The 27036-nt window shown below is 42.7% G+C and overlaps 1 protein-coding gene across 3 annotated transcripts; it reads left to right on the forward strand.

Moving 5' to 3' along the window:
- The first annotated feature begins 719 nt into the window (after positions 1 to 719).
- Positions 720 to 27031, forward strand: LOC111954441 (kinesin light chain 1). Of its 3 annotated transcripts, none has more exons than XM_023974189.2 (15): positions 720 to 862; positions 8753 to 8813; positions 9589 to 9868; positions 10896 to 11135; positions 12120 to 12195; positions 12569 to 12797; positions 13670 to 13757; positions 13965 to 14066; positions 14576 to 14749; positions 16521 to 16620; positions 17026 to 17072; positions 17212 to 17291; positions 18070 to 18178; positions 22153 to 22317; positions 24462 to 27031. In XM_023974189.2, exons 1-15 carry the CDS (start codon positions 772 to 774, stop codon positions 24573 to 24575), a joined length of 1956 nt encoding a protein of 651 aa, XP_023829957.1. In that variant the 5' UTR covers positions 720 to 771; the 3' UTR covers positions 24576 to 27031. The 3 variants fall into 3 exon arrangements, with proteins under 3 accessions (XP_023829957.1, XP_023829958.1, XP_023829959.1); XM_023974190.2 differs by having other exon boundaries at positions 17224 to 17291; XM_023974191.2 differs by having other exon boundaries at positions 783 to 862; positions 9388 to 9868.
- Positions 27032 to 27036: the final 5 nt, after the last annotated feature.

Here is a 27036-nt window from a genome sequence, read left to right on the forward strand (position 1 = left end):
CCACAGGGACAATTCATGTTTAATACAACAATGAACAGCAAATAGGCAGATGGAACATTGCTCTTTTTTAATCTACTTGAATGTGGTATGGAATAACAAGGACTGCATTAAAAAAAATATATATATATTTTTTATATTTATTTATCCAGGAAGTCCCATTGAGGTCAGAAGACCTCTTTTATGAATGAGATCTGGCCAAGAGGGCAGCTCAATAAAAATCGCACACGTATCATACACAGCACAGTAAGATTGACTTGGCTAACTTTGCATACAAGTTCTGAATAATGTCTGTTATTTAAATGAGTTTGTATACTCTTTAATCTGTGCAGATGTTGCTGAGACATATGTGGATCTCTTATTGATTAGGATATACTGAATAAGCTTTGATTTGATAAACATATATACATGATGTTAAGAAAAAATGATTCATTAAAACTAACTTATAAATTATGAGGGAGATGAGAGGCTAATATAAAAGTATGTTGTCTATATTCAATAGATCAATTGATAGAGGCTGTATAGGTAAGCATTACACTGTTAGTATACAAATAAGAACCCCAAAGGTTTCCCACCGTGGCAATCACTTTGAACCCCAAATGGTTCACGTTTTCCTAGAGTGCATTACATTGTAGCCTAAGAGATATTTAATTTAAAATCAACGTACCTATGGGGGAGGGGGGAGATACGGGGCTGAGTTTGTGTGCACTTTGAGTCCTGGGCCAATTTGAGCACGTAGCCGGAGTTTGTCGGACGATATACGCTATCGATTGGATGTTTTCCACAGAGCTAAAGCGATGTCAAACAGACAACACCGACGATACCCAGTGTCTTCAGTCGAAAGGAATCCACTCCACATTTAGAGGTACGTGAATGTAGGCTACTTTGGCGTACCGGTAACACGTCGTTATGTGAATGTGTTTGCGCCTATACAGTTTATAGTGGTCTCGATGAAGCTAGACGTTCGTCTGCTCATTATTTTATGATGTGCATGAAATTCCCTAGAAATAAAATGACACAAATATTTTCAGTAAGCATTCAGGTATAATGCATAATGATGCAGTTATAATGTATTAAAATGCCTACTTGTCAGCAGCAACATATTATGACCACTTTATAATGACTTATAATCATCTTAATGATCTGCTAAATAACAGCCAGTTTGGTTGAGAAATGTATTCATAGAGAGACACAACGCAAGCCTTGTTATAAGACATTACAGTTGAAGTCGGACGTTTACATACACTTAGGTTGGAGTCATTAAACTCGTTTTTCAACCACTCAACACATTTCTTGTTAACAAACTATAGATTTGGCAAGTCGGTTAGGATATCTACTTTGTGCATGACACAAGTCATTTTTCCAACAATTGTTTACAGACAGATTATTTCACTTATAATTCAATGTATCACAATTCCAGTGGGTCAGAAGTTTACATACACTAAGTTGACTGTGCCTTTAAACAGCTTGGAAAATTCTAGAAAATTATGTCATGGCTTTAGAAGCTTGTTAGGCTAATTGACATAGTTTGAGTCAATTGGAGATGTACCTGTGGATGTATTTCAAGGCCTACCTTCAAACTCAGTGACTCTTTGCTTGACATCATGAGAAAATCAAAAGAAATCAGCCAAGACCTCAGAAAAAGAATTGTAGACCTCCACAAGTCTAGTTCATATTTGGGAGCAATTTCCAAACACCTGAAGGTACCACATTCATCTGTACAAACAATAGTACGCAAGTATAAACACCATGGGACCACGCAGACGTCATACCGCTCAGGAAGGAGATGCGTTCTGTCTCCTAGAGATGAACGTACTTTGGTGCGAAAAGTGCAAATCAATCCCAGATCAACAGCAAAGGACCTTGTGAAGATGCTGGAGGAAACAGGTTCAAAAGTATCCATATCCACAGTAAAATTAGATCTATATCGACATAACCTGAAAGGCCACTCAGCAAGGAAGAAGCCACTGCTCCAAAACCGCCATAAAAAAGCCAGACTACGGTTTACAACTGCACATGGGGACTAAGATCGTACTTTTTGGAGAAATGTCCTCTGTTCTGATTAAACAAAAATAGAACTGTTTGGCCATAATGACCATCGTTATGTTTGGAGGAACAAGGGGGAGGCTTGCAAGCAGAAAAACACCATCCCAACCGTGAAGGACGGGGGTGGCAGCATCATGTTGTGGTGGTGCTTTGCTGCAGGAGGGACTGGTGCACGTCACAAAATAGATGGCATCATGAGAATGAAAAATKATGTGGATATATTGAAGAAACATCTCAAGACATCAGTCAGGAAGTGAAAGCTTGGTTGCAAATGGGTCTTCCAAATGGACATTGACCCCAAGCATACTTCCGAAGTTGTGGCAAAATGGCTTAAGGACAACAAAGTCAAGGTATTGGAGTGGCCATCACAAAGCCCTGACCTCAATCCTATAGAACATTTGTGGGCAGAACTGAAAATGCGTGTGCGAGCAAGGAGGCCTACAACACTGACCCAGTTACACCATCTCTGTCAGGAGGAATGGGCCAGAATTCACCCAACTTATTGTGGGAAGCTTGTGAAAGGCTACCCGAAAGTTTTACCCAAGTTAAACAATTTAAAGGCAATGCTACCAAATACTAATTGAGTGTATGTAAACTTCTGACCCACTGGGAATGTGATGAAAGACATAAAAGCTTAAATAAATCATTCTCTCTACTATTATTCTGACATTTCACATTCTTAAAATAAAGTGGTGATCCTAACTGACCGAAGACAGGGAATTTTTACTTGGATTAAATGTCAGGAATTGTGAAAAACTTAAGTTTAAATGTATTTGGCTAAGGTGTATGTAAACCTCCAATTTCAACTGTRTAACAAGTTATAAACCATTATACCTGGATAAAGTATTACCATATTTTAAAAGTATCAATATGTGATACAGGAAATAATATTCTGACAATAATTTACAAATTGAAGGATACATATAAATCTATTCAAATAACCAAGTATTATTCAATTCAGTTAAAAAGGTCCTCATCCCTGTTTTATATGCAGAGAGGAAGGCCAAAATATGTCTTTCTATTTGCCACCATTATATTACAAGTATTTCATTGACATTACAAATAGACTATACAGTGTACAGCACATAGCCTACATCAGGGATTTACAATCCTGTTCCTGAGAGCTACCCCAGTTGTAACTAACCTGGTTCAGTTTATCAACTAGCTAATTATTAGAATCAGGTGAGCTAGATTGGGGTTGGAGTGAAAACCTACTGTATGGTATCTCTCCAGGAACAGGATTGGAGAGCTCTTCTCTACATTCTAGTAGCTTCTTGGCAGAAGTACCTTTTTAGGAGATGCTTACAGTGAACAACAGTGGTAAAGATCTCTTTCACCACTGTTTTCATTGCATGTTCATTGAGTTAGGAACATTATTGGTTAGGTAAGGTGTCAAGGCACCTGTGTACAGTTTATATTATTCACGTTGGAACCTGGACATATAATATATATGATATAATTTGTTTGACAGTAGTAAAACGAACCCCCTCCCCAACATAAAAAAATATGTTCACATGACTTTTCATAATAACTTGCTGTGGCTTCCTGTGTAATGCATGCATCTACTTGTGAGTTCCATTTATTCTGTACCATTGGGGAGAAAGAGTGGGTTGAGAACCAGAAATCAGAATCTTTGGTTCAATATTGAACAAGGTTACCAAAAAGTGCACAGTGAATAAGGAATAATTTGTGGGAAAGCTATCTCCTCGAAACGAGGTTGGTGAATCTTTGTGTGTTTACTAATGTAGCAGATCTGATTCAATCCCTGTCACTCCATTCATTCAACCACCTCAAAGACAATTGGTGTACCCTTTTGTATGAGTCGAATAACTGTCTTTAGGCCAACACACAGCAGTGATCTAAGTGCCACACTATGATTATACTAACCTAAAGGATATTTGTGCTGTTTCCCCAAATGAGCAAATTAATATAAACAATTGACCTTCATTGTTCATTCGAGGCTTACATAATGAAACCAGTATAAAGATGTGAGACAAGACACTGAGTGTGCCCCTGATGGGCATATGTATATTTTTTATTTATGTAACCAGGAAAAGACCCTTGAGGTTTTGTGAGGATCACCTGGCGAGATGTCAGGAGTGTACACATAACACAAGAGCACAATACAATACATTAAAAGCAATTACAATGGTCAATGACATTTTCTTCTATCAGAGCTTTAAACTCAGACAGCGACACTCTCTCCTCCAGTTTTAAAGTATTTTGTAGCTCGTATGAAATGTATAAGGGCCCGATCCCGACTTAAGAATTTATGCCTTTCCTACGTACTTCTCAGTATTTGGTATTCAGACTTACCTTATTTGGCTCTGCAGGTGTGGCTACCTTGCGCGTTCTGAATACATTTCATTCAACCGCTGAAAACCCTCCCACTTCCTGGCCAACAGATKTTTAATTCAATGGGGTTTTCAGTATATTTATCTTAAGCCATCCCTTTTAATGTGATGCACCTTTTAGTTCGAATTTTGTCGACACGCTAGAATATATTGAGAGTACAGGTTCAGAATAATAGGGATCAATTAAAGAAAACCGTCTAAATATATGCATATTCGTCTCTGTTTCAGCATCAATTGGTAGAGAAAAAGTTATGTCGATTATTTAGGTTTAGGAAGGTATTTATGAATAATAAAAAATGGTTTCGAGAGCCTTTACTCATGAAAGAAATTGACACATTCAGTGATTCAACCCATGTTAAGGTTGGAAGATTATTGTACATATAATTATAATAAGGGGAATAGTGTACAATAGTAGCCTATTCCCTGGTCTATTGCCTGCACTATCCATGAAACTGTCTGGTGACGCGGCCTAGTATTGCGCAATGGGTCGGTTTCAAACTGTTACGGCTTGGTCTGCGCTCCATTTCATTATGATTTAATTAGCCTACATTTCTTTTTTTATATATTATCAACTGTTACTAATGATCCTCAGCAACAAGCACATGGCCATGAAGGCGTTTACAGAGGAAGCAAATGAAGGTAAATGAAACCATATGGAATAATAATGTAGGCTATACCAACTGAAGGGAACTAACAGTAAATTGGCAGTTTAATTTGTTTGGTTATTAGGCCTACTGATTGTCAATACTGATATTTAACATGATATAAATAGGAGACAGAGAAAGTCAGGGTAGCCTATAATGAAGACATTCGAGAATGCCCATCCCTGCAAGTTAAAAGGCCATACAATTTAAATTCTGCATAATGGCACAGGATTTCATAAACTTTACTGCTTCAGTTTGCTGCAATATGACTGGTTTCACATTCCCTTATCCAAAAGGATTACTCATTTATTACCTAGCTCTTATCAACTTGTAAATGACAGTGCATGGAGAATGGTGTAATTTCTATCAGAAGTAGATCATTTTTCCACTTGGAACAGGTATGTTCGCTAGACCTTATTCTGTAGACACAGCTCTGCCACACCTTCATTTATTCCATCTCCACCCAAAACGAATAGCGGGTGAATAGCATGCTATTCTCATGCCTAGTTCAAGACTGACAAACATTATGTTGTGTAACTAACATACTGTATCCGTTATATCGCAACCATTGTGTCAAATGCATTGTACATCAGTTGTAAAGCCTGAGTATGCACAGAGCTTTTCTGCTTCAGTTTGCTGCCGTTTGGGATAGGGGGCAGCATTTTCACGTTCGGATGAAAAGCGTGCCCAGAGTAAACTTCCTGCTACTCAGGCCCAGAAGCTAATATATGCATATTATTAGTAGATTTGGATAGAAAACACTCTGACGTTTCTAAAACTGTTTGAATGGTGTCTGTGAGTATAACAGAACTCATATGGCAGGCAAAAATCTGAGAGAAATCCAACCACGAAGTGGGAAATCTGAGGTTTGTAGTTTTTCAACTCATTGCCTTTCTAATATACAGTGTAAATGGGATCATATTGCACTTCCTAAGGCTTCCACTAGATGTCAACAGTCTTTAGAACCTTGTTTCAGGCTTCTACTGTGAAGGGGGAGAGAATAAGAGCTGTTTGACTATGGGCTGGTCATGCGCGTGGCCGTGAGAGCGACCTGCATTCCATTGCATTTCTAAAGACAAAGGAATTGTCCGGTTGAAACATTATTGAAGATTTATGTTAAAAACATCCTAAAGATTGATTCTATACATCGTTTGACATGTTTCTACGAACTGTAATATAACGTTTTGGACTTTTTGTCTGAACATTCGCCTGGACTTGCACGCGCCTCGTGAGTTTGGATTTGTGAACTAAACGCGCTAACAAAAAGGAGATATTTGGACATAAATGATGGACTTTATCGAACAAAACAAACATTTATTGTGGAACTGGGATTCCTGGGAGTGCAGTCTGATGAAGATCATCAAAGGTAAGTGAATATTTATAATGCTATTTCTGACTTCTGTTGACTCCACAACATGGCAGGTGTGCTTTTTTCGTAAAGCTTTTTTGAAATCTGACACAGCGGTTGCATTAAGGAGAAGTACAGTATATCTTTAGTTCTGTGCATAACACTTGTATATTTTATCAAAGTTTATGATGAATATTTCTGTAAATTGATGTGGCTCTGCAAATTCGCCGGATGTTTTCGAGGCACAACATTACTGAACATAACGCGCCAATGTAAACTCAGATTTTTGGATATAAATATGAACTTTATCGAACAAAACATACATGTATTGTGTAACATGAAGTCCTATGAGTGCCATCTGATGAAGATCATCAAAGGTTAGTGATTAATTTTATCTCTATTTCTACTTTTTGTTACTCCTCTCTTTGGCTGGAAAATGGCTGTATGTTTTTTCGTGACTAGGCTCTGACCTAACATAATCATATGGTGTGCTTTCGCTGTAAAGCCTTTTTGAAATCGGACACGAAGCAACAAAGCATTCTATGTTTTGTTTTCTATGTTTCTTTATTTCTATGTTTTGGCCGGGTATGGTTCTCAATCAGGGACAGCTGTCTATCGTTGTCTTTGATTGGGAACCATACTTAGGTAGCCCTTTTCCCTCCTTTCAGTGTGGGAAGTTAACTTTCTTAGAGGCTTCATAGCCCTGTTAAGCTTCACGGTCGTGTTGTATTGTTTATTGTTTTGTTGGCGACATTCAAATAAAAAAGAAATATGTATGCTTACCACGCTGCACCTTGGTCCGCTTCTTCCAGCATCGGCCGTGACACATATGACTGGTTTCACATTCCCTTATCCAAACGGATTACTCATTTATTACCTAGCTCTTATCAACTTGTAAATGACAGTGCATGGAGAATGGTGTAATTTCTATCAGAAGTAGATCCTTTTTCCACTTGGAACAGATATGTTCGCTAGACCTTATTCTGTAGACACAGCTCTGCCACACCTTCATTTATTCCATCTCCACCCAAAACGAATAGCGGGTGAAAGCAAGCTATTTCTCATGCCTAAGTTCAAGACTGACAAAGTTATTGTGTAACTAACATACTGTATCCGTTATATTGCAACCATTGTGTCAAATGCGTTGTACATCAGTTGTACAGCCTGAGTATGCACAGAGCTTTTCTCTCGAAGCGAGTTGCCTTGAACTCACACGTAGGTAGTTTGTGCCCTCACTGTGCTCAAGCCCAGGAGCACTCCCACTCATTAAAGAGCGGTGCCAGCTGTCTAGTACAGTTGGCATGGAACTCTTTGTTTTGGTGACAATAGGCACAGCCTAGAAACAGAGAAGACAATGTTATCTATTAGCCACCATGACTCTTACAATGGACTTCCGCTAACATTCTGGCACAGAGCAGCACCAGGATACTGTGGGCTGGGATGTCACAACATCTATAAATTATGATAGCTCTATGTGTATTTATTCACATTTCACATGCATAATTTTTTATGATGTGTATGGATTGGCTTCAATATGTGTTATCTCATATTTAATTCCATTGGTCCCATAGTCATACAGGGTGTATATAATCAATAATGTGTCAGGCATGTCTTTCACTATATTCCACTGGTCTTATAGGACAATGAATAACAATATATCCATCCACGGTAATCAAATAGGACAATTTTATTTGCAGACTGCACATCCTCCTCTCATGAAATGTCTGTAGCAGCACCCCCCCCCCCCTATTATGATGGACTCAAACTGCCCCAAATCATACTGGGAGGGTTGTATGGCGGGTCATGCCATTGTTGAGGCCCGTCCCGGTGCCCATTCACAAAAGCATTCCTTGGGTTAGCCAGCGACCCCTCTGCAGGGGTCAGGGTACTATGGGAATATCTAATTTTAGCTGCGACGAGCGCGGGTGAGCTTGAGATGATGGGTTTGGATTATGTGGGAGTTTGTGAGTGGAGTCCATGGCTCTAAGTTTGAGAGAGAGACAGAGAGTGCTTGTGTGTGTGTATGTGTGTGTGTGTGTGGTTGGTTGTGTGGGTGTGTGTGTGTGTGTGTGGTGTGTGTGGTGTGTGTGTGTGTGTGTGGTGTGTGTGTGTGTGTGTGTGTGTGTGTGTGTGTGTGTGTGTGTGTGTGTGTTGTGTGTGTGTGTGTGTGTGTGGTGTGTGTTGTTGTGCCTATGTGTGTGTGTCTGTGTGTTGTATTAGTATATGCACAATGTTTCATTGCCAATCCAAATACTGTATTTAATTGGGTGCGTGTTAGTGCCATATTCGTTTGTTGTCTTACTCATAGGGTGTGGCTAAGCGGTGGACAAATCTTTCATCACACTACTTCATTGTGCTTACAGTGCCTCACATCAACACAGGATTAGGATCAGCGTCTCTCTGTCTCCCAATTCTCAACTTAAGGTAGGTTTAACAAAATATACTGCTCTTTTCAAGTTAAACTAAATACCCTGCTCTTGTTAACACGTTTAGGATTAATTTGTGTGTTCTCGCAGCGAAGACAATATAATTTTATTGATTGACAACACAAGGGGAAAATAAAGAAGACAGTAGAATAACCACTGCCAAAATTAACTCTGATCGCCTTACTTGGTCTGTGATAACATTGCTTCCTGGATTGATCATGTACAGCACTAACAGCCAACTGTTTTACATCAGGGGTATTCAAATCCAAACCTCAAGGTCCCGAGCACTACTACTTTCTTTTCTCTCTGAGATGCAGTCTTTTTGGGGGGGCGCGTCACAGCACAGCATGCTGCACTCTCCTTGGTCCAAATCGCATTGAGAAAAATATTTGACTGCATTACATTGAAATAACAAATGCCACACATCCTCATCATCACCAGGAAATTAAATGATTATGTGTCTGCCTTTCTCTCACAGATTTTTACCCAGGTGAGTGCAACATGCTGTGCAGTGTATATAAAATACTGCATCTGTAGTTAATTAATTGATAAATGACATGGATTTCCCACAGATTCCACTCACCTGGTGTCCCAGGTCAGAATCAGTCCCAGATAAGAGGGAAAGGATGAAAACCAGCAGTGCTGCAGCCCTCGAAGCCCAGAGAAAATGGGGTTCTTCTACTACACAATCTATTTCTAATTTAATTGAATTAGGACCTAATCCCTCTTTTTTTCTCCATGTCCTCTCTTCCCCACCCTCCATCCCTCCCCAGGATGTATGAAAACGCACCTGCCTTGGTGGCACCGCAGAGGGTCTTGGGCGATCGTAGGACAACCCAGGAGGAGATGCTGGGCCAGACCAGGCAGGTGATCCAGGGGATGGAGGCCCTGAGACTAGAGCACCACTCTCTCCTGGAGGGCCTACTGGGGAGCCTGCACTGCCTGGAGGTGGAGGGGAGCCAGAACCATGAGGAGCCCAGCCCTGCCCAGGAGAAGGCCAGGGCCATCCGCCGCTCACTGGACACCCTAGAGCTTGGGCTGGGCGAAGCGCAGGTCAGATACATTGAATTGTAATCTTTGCAATTTGCAGATGAAGAACAGATGCTGCTGATGTAATAAATGTCTGCAGGACAAAAACTTTCTTGACATTCATAGGCAATCTCTTGTGTAGAAAAGTAAAACTCTTTATTTGATTATTATGGTTATACATGTGGCAGGAATAAAAAATGCACAAACACGTTGTGGCTGTAGCAGCCTATGTGGGTGATGTACAAGTCAGATGTCTATGGTACATTATATGCCAAAACTCTTAAGTTAATGTTTCAGTCTCTTAGTCAAAATCACATGTGGGACTGCGCTCAGATTTTGGATCAAGAATATCTGTTTCTCATTCTTTGTCTATCTTAACATTGGTGAGGAGGAGAAAGCGTTTTTCAATTTGTAGCTAGCCACTGTGCTTCCTGTTTCACTTCTGTTTTGCCTGATGGACCTGACCGAGGTCAGAGGTTAAGGGTACTGCTTGTGGCAGCTGGGGTAAGCTTTCTTTAGCTTAGAGCAATTAGCATAGTCTTGTCAGTATGTATCAAGTTAGGGTTGAGGTCATGTCATGGGAGGTCAGATGACACTTACTTGCTGTCAGCCACAGTAATGCAGCATTCAAAACTACTGGGAACTCGGAACTCAAAAATCTCTGACTTCCGGCTTCAGTGCGTTCAAGACAACTAGGAACTCTGAAAAAACTATCTCCGAGTGGGAAAAATAGTTTTGAACGGTCTTCCAACTCGCAATTTCAACTCAGGAACTCGGGCCTCTTTCTAGAGCTCCGACTTTCCGACCTAAAGATCCCTGACGTCATGATTTGACCTCTTATTTTTCTGATTTCCCAGTTGTCTTGAACAAACCATAAGGCAAGACATGTCACCCTGAGAAAAACCTATGCAGTTTCAGGTTAAAGGCCTATCTGGGTTTTCACCCATAGAAATAGAATTACGAGAACGGACATTCCCATGCAAGTGTGATGGGTGGACTGGCGGCCATATTGTCTTTTCCAATAATTATTTTCCAACCTCCCCTTCCCCAGGTCTTGCTGGCCCTGTCGGCCCACCTTAGCATGGTGGAGGCAGAGAAGCAGAAGCTGCGTGCTCAGGTGAGGCAGCTGTGCCAGGAAAACCAGTGGCTGCGGGACGAGCTGGCGGGGGCACAGTGGAGGCTGCAGGAGAGCGAGCAGAGTGTGGCGCAGCTGGAGGAGGAGAGGAAGCACCTGGAGTTCATGAGCTGCCTCCGGCGATATGACGACGACGGCGATGACCTTTCGTCCCCCGTGAGTCAATAGTCACCGCCACAGCACCACTTTAGGATACTCTTTTTTTTCATCATAGTTTATTTAGAGATTTTCAACTGATTTCAAGTAAAACATAAATACATTTTATCAGATCAAAAACAAACTTACAGGCATTAATCCACCCCATTTAGCCATCAGGAATTGTAAAAAAGAAATATGTATATTGCTAGACTAGTATAAACTTGCTCTCTCAGCATTCATTAAGAAAAAATATTAACCTTTATTTAACAAGGCAAGTCAGTTAAGAACAAATTATTATTTACAATGACAGCCTACTCAGGCCAAACCCAGATAACACACCTCTGGGACTCCCAATCACAGCCGGATGTGATACAGCCTGGATTTGAACCAGGGATTGCAGTGACATCTCTTACACTGAGATGCAGTGCCTTAGACCGCTGCGCCACTCGGGAGCCATTGGGATTTAAGTCCCTGCAGACAGCAACATTTCCTAGATCATGTTTGAGAACTTTATACTCAAATGCAGGTCAGACAATATGATTAATGGTTTTTGGTGGCAGCAGTGGGATCCATGCTATAACAGAAGGTACAAAAGAAGCCAGAGTTAATGTCAAGGTACTAAAGAGGAGACTTTTAGAGACAAGCATGGGTTCAACAGTGCCACAGAATGTGTGAATGCATGCCAAGCCAACAACTTTTGGTTCCCAGAACAATTAATCAATGTTACAGATAGCATTCTAGCATCTCTAACAACTTATTTTCTCGCAAAACCATTCCAGGACAGTCCAAAAATTGCATGGTGATGACATGAACAGGGACGTTTTTCTTCCACATTGTCAATGTATCCAGAACATGAATCACCTGATATGTTCTCAAAGTTTTGTTGGGCTTTCTTTTCAGTCAGACAGGAGTGGGAACTTAACCTCATGTTCTAGGAACAATTCTTGTTAGCTGTGTGTGCCTTAACGTTAGTGATAATACAACCCTAGCTTTACTCACCAGGAAGAGATGGATTCCAGCAAGGAGACACTGGATGACCTCTTCCGCAATGACGAAGAGGAGAACCAGGGCCATGGCAGTAAGCACTGGGTGGGCAGGGGATTAGAGACCGGGATTATTACCGTAATCTAATCTAGAATCGTCTGCAGTATCAGAATGGCCTACTATGTAGCTTTCAAACATTCTCTGGCACAGTGAAACACTAACAGTAACCGCAATGATAGTCACAAAAAAGAAACAAAAGAAACTTTTATTCCCCTAACGACAATAGTACAATTACTAATTGTTGTAATGGTGTTGGTGGTATTATTTTGTCAGTGGCACAAATGATTTGTTGCATGTATTAGAAGCTAGCAGCTAGCAAGCTAGTATTACTAGCTAGTAAACTAGCGGTAGCGATAATGTCACAGTTTTTATGTCATTAAATAAGGTAGACTCCATATTCCCTTCAGTTCAGCAGCACAGTAGCAATGTGGCGATGGCTGCCGCCAACCAGGGTGGCTACGAGATTCCAGGCCGTCTGCGTACGCTCCACAACCTGGTGATCCAGTACGCCTCGCAGGGCCGCTACGAGGTGGCCGTGCCTCTCTGCAAACAGGCCCTGGAGGACCTGGAGAAGACCTCCGGGCACGAGCACCCAGACGTGGCCACCATGCTCAACATTCTGGCCCTGGTCTACAGGTGAGCCCCGCGGGATGCCGGAGAAGATGATGACGGACCACAGGAACGATCCTGTGTTATATTCAGTGTTCTCCGATCAGATATTGTTCCACCAGTTTGATAAGAGTAAGACGGGATAGTGTTTGTAATGGAAAGAATCTGATCAGAGAACATAAAACATATTATAGTGATGACAGCATAGGCCTATTGTCTTTACTACATTGAAGTTATGTATCCTTTCAATGAGTGCTCTTATGGTCTTCCAGTCATATATGACTAAATATGAATATCAATATTTTCTTATTTTTTCCAAAACTAATTGGTCAACGTTATGGTACCATCGATTTAGGATTATGTTACTTTAGAATAGACAACAGCTGACATGAGCTAAGTAATTGATCCACTTTTGTGCATGCCTCATGTAGGGGGCACCTAGCTTTCCCACAGATGGCAATGGGCTAGCAGGTTCTAAACTTCAAAGAAGCAGTGGCTGCCAATAGAGTAAAAATATCAGGTGTCAAATTTCAGTGTTGAAGCACATTATGATGCAGGAAGTTTATAAGGACATAGGCTCCGCCTTTTTGGAATAGCTGCCAGGCCCAAATGTTTGTTTTTTCTTCTGTCTGTATGATTTAGTGTGGAAATCATACCTGCCAGCCACACCATTTCATTCAAAGCACGATCCACCAACTCTGCAGCCCAATCCCAGCCTTATGTTTGACAGTGAAAGCGTTCGGGTTTAACATGATAAATAGTCAGTTACTCTTCTCACATGATGGGGACCATTGTTGTTGTTGAAAACAGCCAAGCTCTGGCAACCCTAACCCTGGTTTTACCCTGAGGTTGCCATGGCGATACCCTAGTAACCAGGCCCTCCACCCCTCTCCTTCCAGGGACCAGAATAAGTGCAAAGAGGCAGCAAACCTTCTCAACGACTCGCTGGCGGTACGGGAGAGGACCCTTGGCAGGGACCACCCGGCGGTGTGTGTATGACCATCACTTTATGTCTATGTGTGTGTATGGCCATCACTTTGTGTTTGTCCCTGACCCCACTGTTGTGTTGCTCCCATACCTGCTTCCCCTTCCAATCCTAAGGCTGACAGCTACTAGTCAGTGTAGCTGTCATTGACCTAGCGGCTGTGTGAGTGTCACTGACCCTGTGGCTAATGTCCCCTACCCTCCTCTCAGGTGGCCGCTACACTCAACAACCTGGCTGTGCTTTATGGGAAGAGTGGGAGGTACAAAGACGCCGAGCCACTGTGTAAACGAGCGCTGGAGATTAGGGAGAAGGTGGGTCACTAGGGGTGTGTGTGTGTGTGTGTGTGTGTGTGTGTGTGTGTGTGTGTGTGTGTGTGTGTGTGTGTGTGTGTGTGTGTGTGTGTGTGTGTGTGTGTGTGTGTGTGTGTGTGTGGTGTGTGTGTGTGTGTGTGTGTGTAAAATAATAATAGAACATGGATTTAACAGGTGACATCAATAAGGGATCATAGCGTTCACCTGGATTCACCAGGTCAGTCTATGTAATGAAAAGAGCAGTTCCTAATGTTTTGTACACTCAATGTATAATTTTTTTCTGCTAGCACTGACCTGCTCTCAAGTTTATTCAGGAAATGTAATGTACTTTATGTACTTTCTATGGCTGAAATATTTGGTTGTCCCACCTAGCTATCTTAAGATGAATGCACTAACTGTAAGTCTCTGGATAGTGTCTCCTAAATGACTAAAATGTCTATGTAAACTGTGTGTCTGCGTTTATCTAAATAACTCATCCTACCCTAAACTCCTAACTCCTGTTGATTTAGATACTGGGTAAGGAGCATCCTGACGTGGCCAAGCAGCTGAACAACCTGGCCTTGCTGTGCCAGAACCAGGGGAAGTATGGAGAGGTGGAGCAGCACTACCAACGGGTCCTGGACATCTACCAGACCAGGCTTAGCCCCGACGACCCCAACATGGCTAAAACCAAGAACAAGCTGGTGAGAGACTGGTACCCTTTCCACACTACTGAGCTGAGCTGAGTTTTAATGGTCTGGCTTGGTTAAGCATCTGCCACAGTTGATAGAAGTTTGCTGGAATGATGAAAGGAAAATACCGGGACGCTAGCATCTAGTCCCAAACAGAGCAGCTCACTGAATCTGCCTGGTGCCTGGGCTAGTACTCCGTTTTGAAAGACCATGGTCGTTTCCAGAAACAACCCCTAGCCTCTACCTCCTTGGACATTGTGCAGATGTGAAAGGATTGGATTAGTATAATAAGCCATATGGTGGATGTCCACGTTGCCAATCAGAGATCAGCCGTATTGCTTTCATCTACAGTATCCATCCCTTTCAGATCTATAGATGTGACTAGAGGATAGGGGCTAATGGGTGTTTATGGATTGTGCCTAAATGAAGGTTCTAGTAATTCAACTGACCTGTATTTTATAGAGCCTCTCATTGACAGGTACATCACTGTCAAGTCAATAGTCTGTTGATAAATGCACAGGAACATAACAAATATGTATCTGTAAAGCACTTTGTGACAATTGCCGATGTAAAAAGGGCTGTATAAAATACATTTGATTGATTGATTTGATTGACGTTTGTATAGAATTTGTTTCCTTGTCATATGTTTGGAATGTCGTTATTTCCACTCATGATGTCTTAATGATACACTACATGACCAAAAGTATGTGGACACCTGCTCGTCGAACATCTCATTCCAAAATCATGGGCATTTAGATGGAGTTGGTCCCTCTTTTGCTGCTATAACAGCCTGCACCCTTCTGGGAAGGCTTTCCACTAGATGTTGGAACATTACTACGGGGACTTTCTTCCATTCAGCCACAATACCATTAGCGAGGTCGGGCACTGATGTTGGGCGATTATGCTTGGCTCGCAGTCGGCATTCCAATTCATCCCAAAGGTGTTCGATGGGGTTGAGGTCAAGGCTCTGTGCAGGCCAGTGAAGTTCTTCCTCACTGATCTCGACAAACCATTTCTGCATGGACCTCGCTTTGTGCATGGGGGCATTGTCATGCTGAAACAGAAAAGGGCCTTCCCCAAACTGTTGCCACAAAGTTGGAAGCACAGAATCGTCTAGAATTTCATTGTATGCTGTACCATTAAGATTTCCCTTCACTAGATCACTAGCCCAAACCAGAAAACGCTTTTCCACTGCTCCAGAGTCCAATGGCGACGAGCTCTACACCACTCCAGCTGACGCTTGGCATTGCGCATGGTGATCTTAGGCTTCTATGCAGCTGCTCGGCCACGGAAACACACTTCATGAAGCTCCTAAAGAAACAGTTATTGTGGTGACTGCTTCCAAAGGCAAATTTGGAACTCAGTAGTGAGTGTTGCAACTGACGACAGGCGATTTCTATGCGCTGCGCTCTTCAGAACTTGGCGGTCCCATTCTGTGAGTTTGTGTGGCCTACCACTTCACGGCTGAGCTGTTGTTGCTCCTCATGTTTCCACTTCACAATAACAGCACTTACAGTTGACCAGGGCAGCTCTAGCAGAGAAGAAATTTGACGAACTGACTTGTTGGAAAGGTGGCATCCTATGACGATGCCACGTTGAAAGTCACTGAGCTCGTCAGTAGGGCCATTCCACTGCCAATGTTTGTCTATGGAGATTTCATGGCTGTGTGCTCGATTTTATACACCTGTCAGCAACAGGTGTGGTTGAAATAGCCGAATTCACTAATTTGAAGAGGTGTCCACATACACTATATATATCAAAAGTATCTCCCTTCCTCTCTTAGGCCTCCTGTTACCTAAAGCAGGGGAAGTTTAAACAAGCAGAAGTGCTGTACAAAGAGATCCTAACCCATGCCCACGAGAAGGCCAGTGGCTATACAAATGGTAAGGACCCATCATTTACAACTTCCATTCAAGTTTTTATTGTGAAAACAGAATGGAAAATGCCTCTAGTTCCCAGCCATACCTGGGTTGAAATAGTACTTTAACTCTTTCAAATCCTTGAGATGTGCTGTGTTTCGCTTAGCCTGCATGCTGGATGGGTGGGTTTGCTCTTTTGGGGCTATTCTATTGGTTCCATTACACCAGTTAACCTGTCTGTCTGTCTGTCTGTCTGTCTCTGTCTGTCTCTGTCTGTCTGTCTGTCTGTCTGTCTGTCTGTCTGTCTGTCTGTCTGTCTGTCTGTCTGTCTGTCTGTCTGTCTGTCTGTCTGTCTGTCTGTCTGTCTGTCTGTCTGTCTGTCTGTCTGTCTGTCTGTCTGTCTGTCTGTCTGTCTGTCTGTCGATACAGGGGAGGTCAAGTGCATCTGGATGCAGGCAGAGGAGAGGGAGGAACAGGTGAGCAAACTCAGGCCCATTTCACCTACTACAACCATAGTAAACAATCTTCCCACACTGGACTATAACCTGCACAGCAACCAATGCTCCAACCAACTGAGCCATTGTTCACCATTCTCTTGTTGACCATGTTTAAAAGTGTGCTCCTCAGGGCAGACAGAGAGAAGGTCTGTCTATAGGAGATCAAGGCAGCTGGGACAGAACTCGCAAAGTGGACAGGTCAGTCATCTCCATGCTCCGGGTGACGTTTCCACTAGGTACAGCTCTAGGATCAGCTTCCCCTCCCCTAATACCAACCTTAACCATTAGTGGGGAAAATACTAAACTGACTCAAGATCAGCATCTAGACAACTTTACCAAGAAGCCGATCCTAGATCGTATTTTTGTCTCTACCTTCTTGCCTTTGTGTTGTTGTCTGTGCCCAAGAAACCCTGTTTTGTGCTGCTACCATGTTGTGCTGCTGCCATGTTGTGTTGCTACCATGTTGTCATGTTGTGTTGTCATGTGTTGCTGCCATGCTATATTGTTGTCTTAGGTCTCTCTTTATGTAGTGTTGTCTCTCTTGTCGTGATGTGTGTTTAGTCCAATTTTTTTATTTAATTTATTTTTAATCCCAGCCCCCGTCCCCACAGGAGGCCTTTTGCCTTTTGGTAGACCGTCATTGTAAATAAGAATTTGTTCTTAACTGACTTGCCTAGTAAGAAATTTATTTTAAAGATTCACCATCTACCCAGTAGTTTTCTGACTGAGTATGCTGAATTTGTCCCTTGAGTCACTGATGTAAGGTCAGTTCCTCATTCTCCCTCCTTATCTGTGCCTAAGGCTGGGCCGTATTAGGCATGAAATGAAAGAAAACAGGCCGAAACAGGGAAGGAATATCTGAAATTGTCCAACAAGAAAGACTTGTTTTAGTTTTCTGTTGCAAAAGGTTTTGCTACGGTGTACACTAATGAATATTACCTGGCTTACACAAACCCTGACCTTTGACCCCGTGCAGTGCCACCATTACCAGCACCCTGAGGAACTTGGGAGCTCTCTACAGGCGACAGGGCAAACTGAAGGCAGCAGAGACAGTGGAGGCGGCAGCCATTCACACCCCTAAACAAGTGGGTCCGGTCTGCATTTAAAAATATATATACACTGCTCAAAAAAATAAAGGGAACACTAAAATAACACATCCTAGATCTGAATGAATGAAATATTCTTATTAAATACTTTTTTCTTTACATAGTTCAATGTGCTGACAAACAAATCATACAAAAATTATCAATGGAAATCAAATTATCAACCCATGGAGGTCTGATTTGAGTCACACTCAAAATTAAAGTGGAAAACACACTAGAGCTGATCCAACTTTGATGTAATGTCCTTAAAACAAGTCAAAATGAGGCTCAGTAGTGTGTGTGGCCTCCACGTGCTTGTATACCTCCCTACAAACGCCTGGGCATGCTCCTGATGAGGTGGCGGATGGTCTCCTGAGGCATCTCTCCCCAGACCTGAACTAAAGCATCCGCCAACTCCTGGACAGTCTGTGGTGCAACGTGGCGTTGGTGGATGGAGCGAGACATGATATCCCAGATGTGCTCAATTGGATTCAGGTCTGGGGAACGGGCGGGCCAGTCCATAGCATCAATGCCTTCCTCTTGCAGAACTGCTGACACACTCAGCCACATGAGGTCTAGCATTGTCTTGCATTAGAGGAACCCAGGGCCAACCGCACCAGCATATGGTCTCACAAGGGGTCTGAGGATCTCATCTCGTACCTAATGGCAGTCAGGCTACCTCTGGCGAGCACATGGAGGCTGTGCGGCCCCCCAAAGAAATGCCACCTCCACACCATGACTGACCACCGCCAAACCGGTCATGCTGGAGGATGTTGCAGGCAGCAGAACGTTCTCCAGGCGCTCCAGACTCTGTTTCACGTTGTCCACGTGCTCAGTGTGAACGCTTGCTTTCATCTGTGAAGAGCACAGGGCGCCAGTGGCGAAATTTGCCAATCTTGGTGTTCTCTGGCAAATGCCAAACGTCCTGCACGGTGTTGGGCTGTAAGCACAACCCCCACCTGTGGACCGTCGGGCCCTCATACCACCCTCATGGAGTCTGTTTCTGACCGTTTGAGCAGACACATGCACATTTGTGGCCTGCTGGAGGTCATTTTGCAGGCTCTGGCATTGCTCCTCCTTGCACAAATGCGGAGGTAGCGGTCCTGCTGCTGGGTTGTTGCCCTCCTACGGCCTCCTCCACGTCTCCTGATGTACTGGCCTGTCTCCTGGTAGCGCCTCCATGCTCTGGACACTACGCTGACAGACACAGCAAACCTTCTTGCCACAGCTCGCATTGATGTGCATCCTGGATGAGCTGCAGTACCTGAGCCACTTGTGTGGGTTGTAGACCCCCGTCTCATGTCTACCACTAAGAGTGAAGCCGCCAGCATTCAAAAAGTGACCAAAACATCAGCCAGGAAGCATAGGAACTGAGAAGTGGTCTGTGGTCACCACCTGCAGAACCACTCCTTTATTGGGGGTGTCTTGCTAATTGCCTATAATTTCCACCTGTTGTCCTATTCCATTTGCACAACAGCATGTGAAATGTATTGTCAATCAGTGTTGCTTCCTAAGTGGACAGTTTGATTTCACAGAAGTGTGATTGACTTGGAGTTACATTGTGTTGTTTAATTGTTCCCTTTATTTTTTTGAGCAGTGTATTTTATTTAAATTAATATAATTGTTTTATTTAACTTTTATTTATTTTTTACAGTTTTTATTTATTTTTTAGGAAGGGTAAAAAAGGCAAGTGTTCAGTTATAGTAGGGTCCACATGAATGTATTGTTCATAATGAAATTCCTATATAGATCAAATCAAATTGTTTTGGTCACATACACATGGTTAGCAGATGTTATTGCGAGTGTAGCGAAATGCTTATGCTTCTAGATCCGACAGTGCAGCAGTATCTAACAGGTAATATCTAACAATTCCACAACAAAACCTAATATCTAACAAATTTCACAACAAAACCTAATACACACAATCTAGTAAAGGAATGGGATAAGAATATATAAATATCAAATATATGGATGAGCAGTGACAGAGCGGCTAAGATGCAATAGATAGTGTAGTATACAGTATATACATATGAGATAAGTAATGCGAGATATGTAAACATTCTTAAAGTGGCATTATTAACGTGACTAGTGTTCCATTTATTAAACTGGACAATGATATCAAGTCTGTAGGTAGGCAGCAGCCTCTCTGTGCTAGTGGTGGCTGTTTAACAATCTGATGGCCTTGAGAGAGAAGCTGTTTTTCAATCTCTCTGTCCCAGCTTTGATGCACCTGTACTGACATCGCCTTTTGGATGGAAGCGGGACGAACAGGCAGTGGTTCGCTTGGTTATTGTCCTTGATGATAATTTTGACTTCCTGTCTCATAGTTGTTGGTAATCAAGCCTACCACTGTTGTGTCGTCTGCAAACTTGATGATTGAGTTGGARGCGTGCATGGCCATGCACCACGCGTCGTGGGTGAACAGGGAGTACAGGAGGGGGCTGAGAACGCACCCTTGTGGGGCCCCAGTGTTGAGGATCAACGGAGTGGAGATGTTGTTTCCTACCTTCACCACCTGGGGGCGGCCCGTCAGGAAGTCCAGGATCCAGTTGCACAGGGCGGGGTCAAGACCCAGGGACTCAAGCTTAATGATGAGTTTGRAGGGTACTATGGTGTTGAATGCTGAGCTGTAATCAATGGACAGCAATCTTACATAGGTATTCCTCTTGTCCAGATGAGATAGGGCAGTGTGTAGTGTGATGGCGATTGCATCGTCTGTGGACCTATTGGGGCGGTAAGCAAATTTAAGTGGGTCTAAGGTGACAGGTGAGTTGATATGATCCTTGACTAGTCTCTCAAAGCACTTCATGATGACAGAAATGAGTGTGACGGGGCGATGGTCATTTAGTTCAGTTATCTTGGCCTCCATTGTTCCTGTCTTTGGTAGCGGTTYGCGTCGGTGGCACTGTATTGTCCTCAAAGCACGCAAAGAAGTTGTTTAATTTGTCTGGAAGCAAGACATCGATGTCCGCGACAGGGCTGGTTTTCTTTTTGTAATCTGGAGGGAATAACTACACTGTTTGTATTCGACCATATTCCGTGTTGCCTTGCCATGATTAAATGTGGTGGTACGTGATTTCAGTTTTGAGTGAATGCTGCCATCAATCCACGGTTTCTGGTTAAGGAAGGTTTTAATAGTCACAGTGGGTACAACATCTCCTATACATAAACTCGCTCACCGAGTTAGCATATAAGTCAATGTTGTTATTTATCTGAGGCTACCCGGAACATATCTCAGTCCACGTGACCAAAGCAATCTTGGAGTGTGGAATCCGATTGGTCAGACCAGCGTTCAATAGACCTAAGCACGGGCGCTTCCTGTTTAAGTTTCTGCCTATAGGAGGGGAGCAACAAGATGGAATCATGGTTAGATTTGCCAAAAGGAGGGTGGGGGAGGGCCTTGTATGCATCGCAGAAGTTAGAGTAGCAATGGTCGAGCGTGTTACTCGCTCATGTACTGCAATAGATATGCTGATCGAATTTAGGTAGTCTTGTTCTCAAATAACCTTTGTTAAAATCCCCAGCTACAATAAATGCAGCATCAGGATATATGGTTTCCAGTTTGCATAAAGTCCAGTGAAGTTCCTTGATGGCCATCTTGGTATCCACTAATGGGGCGATATGCACGGCTGTGACAATAACGGAGGAGAGTTCTCTTGGGAGATAATGCGGTCGGCATTTGATTGTGAGGAATGATCATATACATACAACCGTAACCATTTACAAGTAGGGAAAGGAGTTCACCCGCAAGTGACTTATTAATACCAATGAAATGTGARGTTTTAGGAAATACCTGGCCAGGGAATGGCCAGGATGTGTTTATCCTCCCACACTTAGTAGTATTGCTGTGTGTTTCCATGTTGTATGTGTTCATGTGATGTGTGTGTGTTTATGCATTCGTGTGTATGCATGCTTTTGCGTTTAGGCCCGCTCATGCAATCATGGGTTCATCTGTGTGTGCGTCTGTGTGTGTATAGAGCCAGAAGCGGTGTGTTCTAGCTGCTGAGGCCTCCAGGAACAGCACGGCCATGGAGAACCAATGCAGCAGTAGTGAGAGCCTGACCTCTGAGGTGATCACAGTGAAGTACGACGGTGGCCTACACGGGGGAGAGGAGGTCAGCCTCAGTCTGGAATGGAATGGGGTGAGGAAGAGCACAATTCTCTATCGCTCAGGCTACGGCTACAGAGACTCATGAGCAAGGATGAAATCGTATATATGCATTCATCATTGTCCGTTTTTGTCCGTCAAAAGTTCAACTCGAGTCAAGTTTTTTCGTGGTGAGGAAAGGCAGCTTATAGTAATGGCTAGAATTGAATAAATGGATTGGTATCAAACACATCAAACACGTGTTTGATACCATTCCATTCAATCTATTCCAGCCATTTATTACTATGAGCTGTTCCTACATTTACATTTTAGTCATTTAGCAGACGCTCTTATCCAGAGCGACTTACAGTAGAGTGCATACATTTTATTACATTTTTACATACTGAGACAAGGATATCCCTACCGGCCAAGAGCAGACGCTCTTATCCAGAGCGACTTACAGTAGAGTGCATACATTTTATTACATTTTTACATACTGAGACAGTCTCTGTTCCTCTGTTCAGTCTCTGTGTTCTTTTGCCCATCTTAAACTTTTCTTTTTATTGGCCAGTCTGAGATATGGCTTTTTCTATGCAACTCTGCCTAGAAGTCCAGCATCCCGGAGTCGCCTCTTTACTGTTGACGTTGAGACTGGTGTTTTTCGGATACTATTTAATGAAGCTGCCAGTTGAGGACTTGTGAGGCGTCTGTTTATCAAACTAGACACTCTAATGTACTTGTCCTCTTGCTCAGTTGTACACCGGGGCCTCCTACTCCTCTTTCTATTAGAGCCAGTTTGCGCTGTTCTGTGAAGGGAGTAGTACACAGCGTTGTACGAGATCTTCAGTTCCTTGGCAATTTCTCGCATGGAATAGCCTTMATTTCTCAGAACAAGAATAGACTGACCAGTTTCAGAATAAAGTTATTTGTTTCTGGCCATTTTGAACCTGTAATCAAACCCACAAATGCTGATGCTCCAGATACTCAACTAGTCTAAAGAAGGCCAGTTTTATTGCTTCTTTAATCAGCAAAACAGTTTTCAGCTGTCCTAACATAATTGCAAAGGGTTTTCTAATGATCAATTAGCCTTTTGAAATGATAAACTTGGATTAGCTAACACAACGTGCCATTGGAACACAGGAGTGATGGTTGCTGATAATGGGCCTCTGTACGCCTATGTAGATATTCCATTAAAAATCAGCCGTTTCCAGCTACAATACTCATTTACAACATTAACAATGTCTACACTGTATTTCTGATCAATTTGATGTTATTTTAATGGACAAAAAATGTGCTTTTCTTTCAAAAACAAGGACATTTCTAAGTGACCCCAAACTTTTGAACGGTAGTGTAGGTATTACAGACTCAGTCAGGTAGAGGTCGAAAATGTCAGTGAAGACAGCGGTGGCTTGTTGTGTCACTTTAAAATCGGGGGACGGGCTCATTGTAATGGCTGGAACAGAATTAATATAACGGTATCAAACCCATTCATTTCATTCCAGCTCTACTATGAGCTGCTCTCCCTTCAACTGCTCTAATTTTGCTATTTGGTTTAAATCCAGATCGTCCTGCTTAGGCTGTGTTTACAAAGGCAGCGAAATTCKGATCTGTTTTTCACTAATTGGTTTTTTGATCAGTTGTGAAAAAGATCTGATGTGAAAAAATCTGATGTGATTGGTCAAAAGACCAATTTGTGGGAAAAATATCAGAATTGGGCAGCCTGTGTAAATGTTTAGTCTATAAAAGTATGTGCTGCAGTTGATTGCCTACAGTGTGACTGTATAGCCCTACCCAGAGTATGCATGAGTGTATATGTACATGTATACAGACAATTGGGCCTGTGTGTGTATATGTGTGTATGTACCACAGGAGGTTGGTGGCACCTTAATTGGGGAGGACAGGCTCGTGGTAACGGCTGGAGTGGAATGGTATCAAGTACATCAAACACATGGTTTGATGCCATTCCATTCGCTCCGTTTCAGCCATTATTATGAGCCGTCCTCCCCTCAGCAGCCCCCACTGGTGTGTGTGTGCCGTCCTCCCCTCAGCAGCCCCCACTGGTGTGTGTGTGTTTGTGTCTGTACGAGCATGTGCGTGTGGTGTGTGAGCATGTGCATACATACATGTGTATGAGCAGTTGCATGCATACATGTGGGTGAGCATGTGTGTGTAACCCTCCCTTGCTATCTCTCCCCGTAGGATGACCGTGGCTCCCTGAAGAGAAGCAGCTCCTTCAGTAAGCTGCGCGCCTCCATCCGACGGAGCAGCGAGAAGCTCGTCCGCCGACTGAAGGGGGACAAAAACCCTGGCTAACCAGTCCCAAGTCTGACTAAGCTTCACAGTTCACACCCTTGCCACAACAGAGGGCGGGGCAGTGGGCATGTATGGTGCACCAAGGCCCAGGCTTCAATTTAACAATGCCTAACCCCTAACCCCCAGGCACTTGTAGATCTGAAAGCATTGGATAGGTATAAACAATATACAACCTAGTGGGGAAAAAGGCAGGGCCATATTACTAAATTCAATACTTTCTGAAATACAGTGATTATGCGCCTAGGCTGTGGTTGTTTCAAACGGAACCCCATTGTCTTACATCAGATAGCGTAACTTTTGTTTGCACTGATCGGTAGAGGGACTAACAGTCGAAGAAGTAGGAGTGGCGCCACCTGTTGAAAGACAATGACTGAATCCTAGCCCTTAGCTACCATTTGTTGGTACTCTTTTGATTCCCTTTCAACATGACTGGACTGAACAAAGCTGTAGATGGAACGCTTGGCCATTACCGTCCCAACCCTAAAGCATTGTGAGACTCTGATACAGTACCATCGCCTGATTCTATGCCAGCCATATTTGCACCACCTGGGTATTGGTAATGTAATGGTAGCTCAAGCTTGTTTGCTTTTCTAGTCCTTCCCTATCATAAAGTACCCATTGGCAGAAGCTATAGTAGGGATGGTTTCAAACTATTGAGATGCACCCTTTGATTATCTGTCTATGTGTAGCAAATGGGAGAACTGTAAAACTCACTCCTTAAGCTGAAGTGTCACTCCTTGCGCCATTGGAAAAGGCCTTTTCAATAGTGTGACGGGTTTGAACACTTCAGGAGGGAGGTCACGTGTGTTTGTGGGGCAGAGGTCCTGAGTTGGAAGTCTCGATATGAGTCGATCAAGGGGAAGCGGTACTCGCTAAGCAAGCAGCGTGACGTCCTTTATATATGTAGTAGACATGACTTGGCTCAAGCTATTGACATTCTCAACCCCTTCATTTACGTTTCATTTAATGTCTTGTTTATATGTGAACATTTCTCTGTAAAAACTGTTGAAATGATAGAAACGTTTAAGGGCCCGTTTGTGCACATTTTCATGTGTGGTTTTTAAACACCTGCTGGATGAAAAAAGTAGAGAATTTCACACCGTAGTTGCATTTAAATATACACAGAGTATACCAAACATTAGGAACACCTTCCTAATATTGAGTTGCACCCCCCCTTTTGCACTCAGAATAGCCTCAGTTTGTCTGGGCATGGACTCTACAAGGTGTCGAAAGCGTTCCACAGGGATGCTGGCCCATGTTGACTCCAATGCTTCACACAGTTGTGTCAAGTTATCTGGATGTCCTTTGGGTGGTGGACCATTCTTGATACATAAGGGAAACTGTTGAGCATGAAAAACCCAGCAGCGTGGCAGTTCTTGACACAAACCGGTGCACCTGGCACCTACTACCATACCCCGTTTAAACAAACTTAAATATTTTGTCTTGCCAATTCACCCTCTGAATGGCACACATACACAATCCATGTCTCTATTGTCTCAAGGCTTAAAATCCTTCTTTAACTGGTCTCCTCCCCTTCATCTACACTGATTGAAGTGGATTTAACAAGTGACATCAATAAGGGATCATAGCTTTCACCTGGATTTACCTGGTCAGTCTGTCATGGAAAGATCAAATCAATCACGTTCACAGATATCTCATTGAAGGTAAACGCTGCAGATGTGAGCTCAATTGGAATCATCCCTTAAACGTCAAGCAGGCTGTAATGCTTAAGATTGAAATCTGGCCTTAAAGGAAAAATCCACTGAAAAACTATTTTTTAATTTTATTTTTTAAACTTTTTAATTAGTCCACTGTTAATACAGTCCCAAAATGTTTTGCATGTCAGCAGTCAAGTTTTTTGGACTAACTCAGGGCACACAGGTCAAAGAGGTGTGCCCAATCACAAGACTAGTTAAAGTTTGAGACAACACTAAGGGTTTTATTTTAACAAACCTAATGCAAGTGGTAAATCTAAGTGCTGGCATAGTGCTATAGGTCTAGGGGTGTGTCAGAAATATGTTTGCTATTTTCACAGCAGTTATTATGAACACAATAGTTGGCAGAAGTGGCTGGGTTTTGATGAATAAACAAGTTTTAGGTGTGATGAGGGCTTGGCCAATCAAGGCCTTCCATGGCTTAATACCTCATGCATTTTTCTCAAATTCTGTATATTATTGCGTTGTCATCAACTCCAATTTCGGTTAGGGGCACAGAATATTCTCCTAGTCCATTGTGGATTGATACTACAGTTTATTAAATAGCATAGGCAACAGTATTTAAAAAATCCACTGTTTGCTCAATATCTTTGGAGTGTTGACAGTCAACATTATTGTAATTAGCTGAAATGCGTATAGGCCTTTATGCATCGCACTTATCCTCAAATAAAAAATACTAGGCTCCCGTAAATTGTATTGTATGTGTGAGGCATGTTCTCAATAAACAAGATATAGCCTTGGCCTAC

The sequence above is a fragment of the Salvelinus sp. IW2-2015 genome, linkage group LG28 (genome assembly GCF_002910315.2).
Source record: "Salvelinus sp. IW2-2015 linkage group LG28, ASM291031v2, whole genome shotgun sequence".
Lineage (NCBI taxonomy): Eukaryota > Metazoa > Chordata > Actinopteri > Salmoniformes > Salmonidae > Salvelinus > Salvelinus sp. IW2-2015.